Here is an 11462-nt window from a genome sequence, read left to right on the forward strand (position 1 = left end):
TTTACAATCTATATCAATGACTCAGATGAAGAAACAGAGAGTAATGTATCTAAGTTTGCTATGATACAAAGGTAGGTGGGAAGCTGTGAGGAGGACACAGGCTGCAAAGAGATATAGACTGGTTAAGTGAGCGGGGAACAAGATGGCAGATGGAATATAATGTAGGGAAGTGTGAAGTTATTCACTATAGTCGTAAGAATAGGAAAGCAGAATATTTTTTAAAAGGTGTGAAATTTGTTTGTGGTGTTATTCAAAGAAACATGGGTTGGCTTGTACAAGGAGCACAAAGTTAACATGCAGGTACAACAAGCAATTAGGAAGGCAAATGGCATGTTGGCCTTTATTGTAAGGGGATTGAGTGTACAGGAATAAATAAGTCTTACTACATTTGTACAGGGTTTTGGTGAGACCACATTTGGAGTATTGTGTGCAGTTTTGGGTCGCCATATTTAAGAAAGGATATACTTGTGTCATGCAGGCTTCCACCTGCCAAGAGTGAGGCACATTGAGTTCACCACATGGACATTAAATTTCAAATTGTTGCTGGGAAGAAAAGGAGGCTTATTACAAGGGGTTGCCAAGCCCCTGGCTGGAAAGACATTTTTTGCATACTAGAAGACAGTGTTGGAACAAAGGAGCTATCCCCTGCTCCCAATACACAGGACATGGTCAGACCAGTTTAGTCACATGACTAACTGGCTGTTGCAGGTTTTTATGAACTCGCCACAGAATTTGAACTCCAGGCACTTTTGCTTCTGGAAGAAGAACATCTCTCTTCTCCCTGCTCCCATCTCTTTCTCACCAGCTTTGGAATCCATTGAAGACACATGAACCCCAAGAGACAAAAGTCTCCTACAGTGAACAAGGTTTAAGAAAAATATTGGGTCCCAACAAAAAGCAAGAATTACCTACAAGCAAGAACTACCTACAAAAGGACTCTACAGTGAGCTCAAAGCACAGTAACCAGAAACTCTTCAGATATTGTCTCAAACCTCTCTACTTTATTTTTCTTCTCTTTTCTGTCCCTATTTGCATGTCTGTATTGTGTATGCATGCTAGCATGGGCGCATCGTATATCTGTAGATGTTAACCGAATTAGAGTTGAAGTTTTAATAAATTTCACTTTTCTTCTTTAAACCTAAGAAAGCCAGTTTGTGCTCATTTATTTGCCTTATAACTGGAAAGCGTTTGTTATGACCAGGTGAGAAATGTGTCTAGAGGTCTTTTGCTGTCTTTACCTGGTTTTAGTGTAACAGGGTTTAATTTTAAATACAATGTTTTGAGCTCCCCTTTTTGTGAATCCTTTGTTCACAACTTTCCAATTATAAGACAAAAAAAACAATTCACAGCCTTTCTGAGGTTTCAAGAAGAAAGATGAAATTTTATTAAACCTTAAACTTAAATTCTAATAATGTTCACACCTATGGATATATGACATGCCCACGCTAGCATGCACAAGCGATATACACATGCAGATAGGAACAGAAAAGAAAAGAGGAAAATATAGTAAAGAGGGGTTTGAGGCAACATCTTATTACGGTGCTTCAAGTTCACTGTAGTCCTTTTGTAAGTAGTCTTCCTTTTTGTTGGGGCCCAGTAGTCGTCTTAAAACCCTGTTCACATAGGAGACTTTTCTGAGTTTCCTGTGTTTTCACAAGATTCAGTTCCGTGTGAAGGAGATGGAAGCAGGCAGACAGGAGAAGCTGTAGTTCTTGCTTCAGTTCCAGGAGAGATCTTTACTCCATGAGCACACGGCTTTGTCTCAGTTCAAAATCCTTTGTTGTAAGTTCAAAGTCTCTGCAACAGCCTGTTAGTCATGTGAATACAACTGGTCTGACCACTTCTTCTGTGTATTGGGAAAGCAACAACTAGGTCCCCGTTGTTCCAAAACTGCTAGTACTGTGCAAATGTCCTTGTGGCGAAATAATGTGTGCCTGAGTCTCGGTAGGTGGGGGTTTGCCTGACCAGGTGAACAAGGGGAGCTCAAAACACTGTTTAAAATTAAACCCTGTTACAGTAAGACCAGGTGAAGGCTGAATCCCCTAGACACCTTTCTCACCTGGTCATAACAGAAATTTGGGTGCTAGCATCCGGAATTGTACCCACAGACAAATGAGACAAATTGGAAGTGGGAAAACAAATTGTTCCCAATCAAAAAAGAGCAAGATTAATGCAGGTTTTCTTGTGGTTGTGTGTGATTGAATACTAACATGTCTGCAACTGAAGCTAATAGCTCTCCAAGCCAGGATGAAGTAACTTGGGATAAGTTAAAAGCACTGTCTATGGAGGAGTTGAGGAAAATGGTTGAGCAGTGTGGGATCACTGTATGTGGCAAGGCTAGGAAGTCTGAACACCTAAGGCTAGTAGCCAACCATTTTTCCCTTGAATCTGAAGAAGCAGAAGCAGGGTTAGAAGTAGATTCTGGCAGGGTGTTAGCAAAGATACAATTGGAACAAAGGAAACTTGAATTTGAGGAAAGAGAGAGGGAGAAAGAGAGCCTTCCAGAAGGAATGTGAAGAAAATGAAAGGTAGGAGAGAGAGTGAGAATATTCCAGAAAGAATGCAAAGAAAGAGTTAAAGCAGCTTGTGTTAACTAGGGGTTGACAGAGTAACCCCAGTGAAAGCATGGCTAATATGGAGGAGCATAATTCAGGGCTGGGTACAAAATTGTTAAAAATAGCTCAACTGATCCCAAAATTCAATGAGGAAGGTGTGGAAGCATTTTTTGTGACTTTTGTGAAATTGGCAAGGCAGCTAAAATGGCCAGCTGAGACCTAGTCTCTCTCACTGCAAAGCAAGCTAACTGGAAAAGCCCATGAAGTTTATTCCCTGTTGCCAGATGAGAGTTAATCAAATTGTGAACTGACCAAAAATGCTATCCTGGGGGCATATGAATTAGTACCTGAAGCCAATGGCCAAAAGTTTAGAACCCTCAAAAAGCAAGCTAGTCAAACTTTTTTCTGGAGTTTGAAAGAGGTAAGCAGCTGGTTTTTGACCAGTGGCTGAGGGCTCTTCAAGTACAGCTCAGCTATGAGAATCTCAGGGAAGTAGTTCTATTAGAGGAATTTAAAAACATACTCCCATTCTCAATAAAGACCCATGTAGAGGAGCAGCGGGTTCAGAGAGCCTGGCAAGTGGCCATTCTAGCTGATGAGTTTGCTTTAATTTATCAGTTGGTTTCCCCGGGGGAGAACCTTTCCTAATCACCCCCACAAATCTGAAAAGGACAAAGGATGGGAAGGTGATCGAAGCCCAGGCAGTTCTGGAAGAGAAAGGAAGGCAGGAGACAGAGGGGACCCTCCTGTAGCCAAAAAGGAAGGTGCTGTGAGCAAGAGTGAGACCCGGAGACCTGTGTGTTTCCATTGTAATAAAGCAGGGCATTTAAAAGCTGACTGCTGGAAACTAAAGAGAAAACCAGTAGGGTTGATCAAGGCACACCCGCTCAGTGAAGATGGGACCCTGATGGAAAGCACAGCAGAGCAAGCTGTGGCTTTAACTGCAGTAAGAGTGAGACCCAAGAAGCTTACTACAGCCAGTGCAGGAAAAGCTATCAGGGTTTTGTGTCTGAAGGGAAAGTAACCCCCTACGCCTTGAGTGGGGCAAGCAAGCCCACAGTAATTCTCAGGGACACAGGGGCCAATAGATCCTTTTTACTGGGGAAAGGCCTGACCTTTCCCCCAGAAAGTGCAATGAACACCAAAATGGTGGTGATTGGTATTGGAGGGCAGTGTATGCCTGTACCTGTACACTGGGTGCATCTGGAGCGTGACTTAGTTTCAGGACCGGTGACCATAGGGATTGTCCCTAGTTTGCCTGTGGACGGGGCTGACCTGCTCCTAGGTAATCTGGCAGGGGGTGAGGTGGTAGCCCCCCTAGTAGTGAAAGAAAGACTACAGGAGGTCAGAGACAGGGCCGAGGCAGGAGACGGTCTTCTGCAGTTTCCCTGAATGTGTAGTGGATCAGGCCATGATCAAACCAGCTCTTCCAGAGGAGACTGCATTAGCACTGCAGGCAGATGACCGTGAGGTCTGCCTGTCCGAGACTCAGTATTGAGAGTTAGCACAGGCTGCCCAGTCTGAAAGTAAAGCAGAGGGAGTCTCTGATTACTACTATTTAAAGAATGAGGTACTGATGAGGAAATGGAATTCTCCTCACAGACCTGAGAGCGAGGAGTGGGCAGTAGTTCACCAGTTAGTGGTGCCACAGAGCTACCAGGGAGAAATATTAAGGGCCCGCGAGACTACAGTGGCTGTACATGCTGGTATAGGAAAGACGAAAGCCCGCATAAGACAGCAGTTTGACTGGCCAAAACTCCACAAAGATGTGGTGGAGTACTGCAGGAGTTGCCACATGTGCCGGGTTGAAGGGAAACCCCAAACTACAGTGAAGCCTGCACCCCTAAGTCCTGTACCAGTGTTAGGAGGACTCTCCAGCAGAGGGCTGGTGAACTGTAAGGGATCCCTGCTGAGAACAAAAGGGGACAGGCAGGCACACAGCTGGCAAAAGGTTAGAAAGAGATGGGGGGAAAAAGTGACCAAGAGGGCAAGTTAAAGGAAGTCCGGGAGGAATTCTGGATGAAAACCCCTACTGTCCGGTCAGCCAATCCTGAAAATTTAGACCCCACATCCTCCTAAGTAAATGCAGATGTGATGCACCCCACCAGAGTTGCTAACAGCATTTACAGGAACCTGCAAAGACAAAGAGAGATCTCTAGGGGGCACAGAACCTGTGGGTGATGCCTCAACTAGCCAAAGTGCCACGGGAGATTGCAGTCATGTCTGCACAAATACCTACAGGCAGTGGTGTCCCAGAGAACAAACGGGAGATTAATAAAGAATCCTCCCCCACAGTCAGAGAAAAAGGGAACCACCCATCCCCTGAAGTCAAAAGCTTTTGCATGACTCAGCAAAGTGCTGAAAGAGAGCTCAGGATAGACCTGCAAACTCCCCTGAATAAAAAATTACCTCAGGAACCAAGACCCTAGGCAGTCATGCCAATGGGCAAACTGAAAAGCTTCCCCAAAGAACCACATGGTTACTGGGATGCCAAAAATGGGAAACTAAAGCAGCACTGGCACCCATAAAAGACAATTTTAATAAGCTTTAGGATTCATGAATGAATGAGAAATGCATGTTTTTTCTGTATCTTATATATATATTTCTCTCAACCCTTTTAATGAAATGTACCTCTTTTTTTCAAATCGCATTTCATTCCCCTTGGTGTGGAGGTGTCATGCAAGCCCCCACCTACCAAGAGTGAGGCATATTGATTTCGCCACATGGACATTACATTTCAAATTGTTGCTGGGAAGAAAAGAAGGCTTATTACAAGGGGTTGCCATGCCCCTGGCTGGAAAGACCTTTTTTGCATACTAGCAGACAGTGTTGGAACAAAGGAGCTATCCCCTGCTCCCAATACACAGAAGACATTGTTAGACCAGTTCAGTCAAATTACTAACTGGCTGTTGCAGGTTTTTTTTAACTCTCCACAGAGAATTTGAACTCAAGGCAGTTTTGCTTCTGGAAGAAGAACATCTCTCTCCTGTGCTCCCATCTCTTTCTCACCAGCTTTGAAATTCATTGAAGACACATGAATCCCAAGAGACAAAAGTCTCCAAAGGGTTTAAGAAGAATACTGGGTCCCAACAAAAAACAAGAATTACCTACAAGGAAGAACTACCTACAAAAAGACTACAGTGAGCTTGAAGCACAGTAACCAGAAACTCTTCAGATATTGTCTCAAACCTCTCCAATTTATTTTTCTTTTTTCTGTACCTATCTGCATGTCTGTATCGTGTATGCATGCTAGTGTGGGTGTGTTGTGTATCTGTAGGCGTTAGCCGAAGTAGAGTTTAAGTTTTAATAAATTTCACTTTTCTTTAAACCTAAGAAAGCCTGTTTGTGCTCATTTCTTTGCCTTATAATTGGAAAGCGGTGAACAAGGATTCACAAAGGGGAAGCTCAAAACATGGTGTGTTTAAAATTGAACCCTGTTACAGTAAGACCAGGCGAAGGCTAAATGGGACCCCTAGACACCTTTCTCACCTGGTCGTAACACTTGCTTTGGAAGTGGTACAGTGAAGGTTCACTAAATTGGTCCCTAGGATGAGGGGGTAGTCCTATGATGAGAGGCTGAGTAAATTGGGCCTATATTCTCTGGAGTTTAGAAGAATGAGAGGCAATTTCATTGAAACAAGATTCTGAAGGGGCTGGATAGGGTAGATGTTGGGATTGTTTCTGCTTGTTGGGGAATCCAAAACAGTGACCGAGTCTCAGGATAAGGGGCTGATCATTTAGGACTGAGAATGAGGAGAAATTACTTCACTCAAAAGTGTTGTGAATCTTTGGAATTCTCTACCCCAGAGGGTTGTGGATGCTCTATCATTGAACACATTTAAGGCTGGGAAAGACAGATTTTTGATCTCAGGGAATCGAGGGATATGGCGAGTGGGTGGGAAAATGGAATTGAAGCTGAAAATCAGCCATGATTGTATTGAATGGTGGAGCAGGCTTGAAGAGCCAAATGGTCTGCTCCTGCTCTCCTATTTCTTGTATTCTTGTGTTCTTATACACTCTAATTACCAACTCATGCAGAAATAGGTTTTTTCCCACAATTTACTTTTTCAAAATCTGTCAGAAGTTTAAACATCTCTAAGATATTTTCTTGACCTAATGAAAAAAATCTGCAGTTTCTCCAGTCTCATCTCATAACTAACACCTCTCATTTCTGGTATCATTTTTGTGAACCTCATTTGCATCCCCTCTATATGGCATTAGCATCCTTCCTAAAATACGGCACTCAAAACTGGAAAATGTATCCTAACCAATGATTTCTACAGACTTGGCATTACTTCTTTGTTCTCATTGCCCCAATTTATAAAATCTAGGATCCCACATATTTTTTTCAAGCTTTATTAACCATTTTAAATATCTGAAAGGCCAAGTCTCTCAATTCCTCTGATTTACAGTTTTACCATTTAGTGTATACATCCTCTCCTTATTCTTCCTTCCAAAATATGTCATCTTCAATTTCATCCAATGTCTTTCTGTCCAATTTACTTACCTGTCAGTGTCCTCCTGAAAAACAATACAGTGCTCTTTACCATGCTACCAATTTGCGTCATCTGGAAGTTTCAATACTGTGCCATCTATACTCAAGTCCACTCATTCATTGACCTATATCGTGAAGAGTAATAGGTCCAACATTGCCCCTGGTGGATACCAATACTTACATCCCAGCAGCCCAAAAGCATCTGTTGAGCTTACTGTCTCTTTTCTGCCTTTCATATCCATGCTGCTACATGCCTTTAATACTAGTCCTGTAATTTATAAACAGGTCTCTTATGGGACACTTTACCAAATGCCACTTGAGAATCTATATACACAACATGCTAGGAATCATACAATGTAATGTACCTTACCTTCCCCTGAGAATCTATATACACAACATCTTTTATCAAATTTGTTATTTCCTCAAAGGATTTTGAAATTTGTCAGGCATGACTTCTGTTACAAATTAATGATGTGATTAATTAACCCATGTCTTTCTATGTGAGTGTTAATTTTATCATATTTTATGGCCTCTAGAGATTTACCCATTATCAATGTTAGACTAACTGTTTAGTTACTTGGCTTATTTGAATATCCCCTGATCTCTTTCAACTTTTCCCTTGACAAGTTCCAGCTCACTCATAAAGTACATGTACATCCTAGTCTTACTTTGTATATAGAATACTTTGCATTTATTAGTATTAAGTTTAATTTAGCACCTGATCAGCCCAGATACAAACACTAACACAAAAGCAAAATACTGTGGATGCTGGACATCTGAAATAAAAAATGGAAAATGTTGCAATTACTCAACAGGTCAGGCAGCATCTGAGGAGAGAGAAAGTTAACATTTCAGGTTGATGATCTTTCATCAGAACTGGAAAAAGTTGGAGATGTAACAGATTTTAAGCAAGTACAGCATCAAAAAAATGGGGAGGGGATGAAAAAACAATAGGGAACGGCTATAATAGTCTGGAAGGGAGGAGACATTAAAAAGGACTGATAATGTAAGGCGAAAGAGGATAATAATGGGGCAAGAAACAAAGGATGGGTCTAAATGGGAATAGCAGACTTGTTAATAACATCTGATGCCCCAAAAATGGGAGCAGTTGTTATGATCTGAAATTGCTGAACTCCATGTTGAGTCCAAAAGGCTGTTTAGTTTTCTTTTTAGATCTTGGTTGCCTCTCCCGAATCCATCATCTGTCATTTGTTTAATATTATCTGAGTTAACTGTCCTGAGTTAAGATTACAATTCTAGGTTGTTTATGGAGAAATCCTAACATGGTTGGGCATCCTGCTGAATACATTCCCTCTTCCATCACCAACCCCCACCTCTCCCCCACTCCACACCCGCCATTGTGACCTAGCTTCCCACATGACCACCCTCTGCTTCATTCCCTTTAAACAGTTTCCAGTCCAGAAATATGTCCTACTCTTGTCTCTATTGACCTTAATCGGTAACGAAGCATTACATTACCAAAGGTATTTGGGAAGGTAGGTACATTACATTTAAAGACAGCAAAATACTGCGGATGCTGGAAATCTGAAACAAAAACAAGAAATGCTGGATTCACTCAGCAGGTCTGGCAGCATCTGTGGAAAGAGAAGCAGAGTTAACGTTTCGGGTCAGTGACCCTTCTTCGGAAGAAGGGTCACTGACCCGAAACGTTAACTCTGCTTCTCTTTCCACAGATGCTGCCAGACCTGCTGAGTGAATCCAGCATTTCTTGTTTTTGTTACATTTAATGACTCCTTGCATCAACTTGTGATTTCAGTTCTTCAAAGATTCTATTAAGTTGCTAGTCAATCAGCCTGTCCTAGACGAGATTTAAAGGTAGTGCTATTAGTAAACAAATTATTGATATAGCATTTAAATTATTTTTTCTTCAGTAGATACCTCCTGAGTCTGGATTTCAATTCAAACCAGAACAATGTAACGTAAACCTTTTATTGGAATTAAAATGTCTTGTACGAAATGAGTTTAGGTTATTTCAATGATGTTCTTAATGATTTGACAGTTTCCACTGCAAAAGTGTCTTAATTCATCACAAATTAGCGGTCTCAAGGCGGTGAGATGAGAAGTGGAAATGTTGATGGAGCAGGTGGTGCTCTTTTAACGTTTACAATAAATAGGGATAAAGTACAGGGGATTTGGCCTTCAAACTAAGCTGCCCAATACGACCTGGGAATGACAGATGCTGATGTTAATAATGCTGAAAGAGGTGAAGGAAAATGCTTTATTTCCAACCAAAGTTCCCTCTAAACTGCGCGCAGCAACCCTAAAATCCCTCACAGACCGTGTAGAAATCGGCCCCTTTAAATTGCCGCGATTAAAGAAATCGCCCGTGCACTCCGGGGAAAAAAGAGGGAACGTGGTTCTCAACTCTATTCTCAACGTGCAGAAAATAATTTGAACGTTGCAAGCTCCCTCTTCAGTTTAAAAAAACTCTTTTCTGCTCTTTTAGGTGATTCCAAGCCGCCCAGTCCAGCGTTACTCTGAAGTACCAGACTTGTCTCTCAAAGCACCTTTTGCTGGTACCTATTCTGGTTAGCCCGGATGAGATTTGGCACTCCCCAAGTGGGGAATTGTGGGCACAATTCTATGTTCTATAATTCCGTGAAAAACATGTCAGGACACCAAACCTCCTCCACTGTCAATCTTGTAACACGATCAGAGTGCTGCTTCTTTCCGCAACATATGACGCCAACAGTTACTCTCCACGTTCAAAATGTTAACACGTTTCTTTCCTTGCATTTCAGATACCCAACACAGCCGTGCCGTTTTGGAAAGTTACTTTTACTTCTGCCAGCTTTACGCTCGGTGAATCCCTCCACTATTGAAGAAGTGTTCTTCAAGAAAACAATTGGAAATGTCCCCATCACAAGACTGTTGTCAGACATGTACAAATCCAGCGATATTTAACTCCAACATTTCATACAGATAACCAACTTTACCGGTACTATAAGTGAACCCTTCTTACGCTTGTGCGTTGTACTTGAGCTGGACTAACAGAATTCGTGGCTATTACTGTCAAAAAATGTTTCATAAACCGATATAAAATGTGGCCAGGGATTGTTAATATTTGTGTAGCATTCCATTCGCACCTGAAAATTGTCGGTCATTTAAAATGATTTCTGTTTGAAGTTCGCCCTGATTAGTGAGCTCAGTCTTGAATAATTTCTTTTCTTACAAAAAAAACACTAAACGATTGGCACACCTGACATTTCTATGTAAGTGCATTAAGGAGTGAGATTTTCCTATCGCTAGCGGTGTGCGGAATGTTAAAATCGGTATCAGTTGCTCAGATGATCGGTGTCTTCTCGCACTGCCCATTGATCTGCAATTTGCTTTGAACAGAATCACAAAGGTGGTTTCAATGTGGCAAAACTTAACCCGTCGTACACGTTTCCAATGCAGTACACGCCAAATCACAAGGTGGCCTTCAGAACAGACACTGTAACCAACCTGTTAGTTATATAATGGTGAGCTCCATGCTGTAAGGAAGCAACGGCTTAGTCTAAACGTGAAAAGGTCCTTGCATGATTGTATGGTAGTGGTATTTCCCAGTATACTTACTCTTGCAGTTATTAGTAGATCATTTTAATTTTCCTTTTTTTAACATCTCAAAGATGCTTTACAGAACTGGGTGTATGCTCAACACGTGTAAATTAGACAAACCAAATGTGAAGTATGAAATGAAGGATCCTGCCAGCTGGTTACTGTTCAGTGGCTTAGTGCTGAAACCAAAGGGGATGACAGCTCGACTCTCGATGGACAAACCGCGAGTACAAATCCTGCAGCCAGATCCTGAAACCTTCAGGGCAATTCTGCAGCTCTCAGACAAGATGGAAGACTTTCATTCTGGGCAGAGGTCCCATTGGAGAACGTTCGGCTAATCACAGACTCGTTTAGAAGTGCCTTTCTTTATTTTCTTGAAGTTATTTGGCTGAACTACCAGAACAGTTCGAACTCAGTAGGGAAGGAGGTCCCACTTTTAGCGAGGCGCCGTTTATTGGGAAAGTTCATTTCATCTTTCAACAAGGAGCGTGGAATAAATGAATTACTTTGCAAATAGCACTGAGGAAATCAGCACTTGAACATTTTTTTCTAACAGAACGTATGTCGAGTCGTTCTGCTGTATAAAGATCAAATGTAACTGGGTTGTCAAAGCCAGGACTCTTGTAATTCATTTGGAATAGAGTTTAATTATACAATTAAATATCAATGTTCAGAAGTCGTAACGGATGTTCTGTTAAATTACTGAAAATCCCAATAACTCGGAGTCAGAAGACAGCTTTCTACTTCACTTTTCTGCAGTATATTTGTTATGTTTGATACCAATATATGCTGCTCTCTGTCACGAAAGGCAACGTTTTAACTAAAGCATTAGGTGTGAATCCTTAAGGTAC

At 41.7% G+C, this 11462-nt stretch overlaps 1 protein-coding gene across 1 annotated transcript in view; it reads left to right on the top strand.

The window, feature by feature from the left end:
• Positions 1–10117, top strand: part of nr2e1 (nuclear receptor subfamily 2, group E, member 1) — a 48051-nt gene extending 37934 nt beyond the window's left edge. The window contains exon 9 of the mRNA XM_068019245.1: positions 9813–10117. Within this exon, the coding sequence (XP_067875346.1) occupies positions 9813–9975 (163 nt within the window). The 3' untranslated portion in view covers positions 9976–10117. The remainder of the gene's footprint in view (positions 1–9812) is intronic.
• Positions 10118–11462: the final 1345 nt, after the last annotated feature.

This window comes from Heterodontus francisci, chromosome 3 (assembly GCF_036365525.1).
Source record: "Heterodontus francisci isolate sHetFra1 chromosome 3, sHetFra1.hap1, whole genome shotgun sequence".
Taxonomy (NCBI): Eukaryota; Metazoa; Chordata; class Chondrichthyes; order Heterodontiformes; family Heterodontidae; genus Heterodontus; species Heterodontus francisci.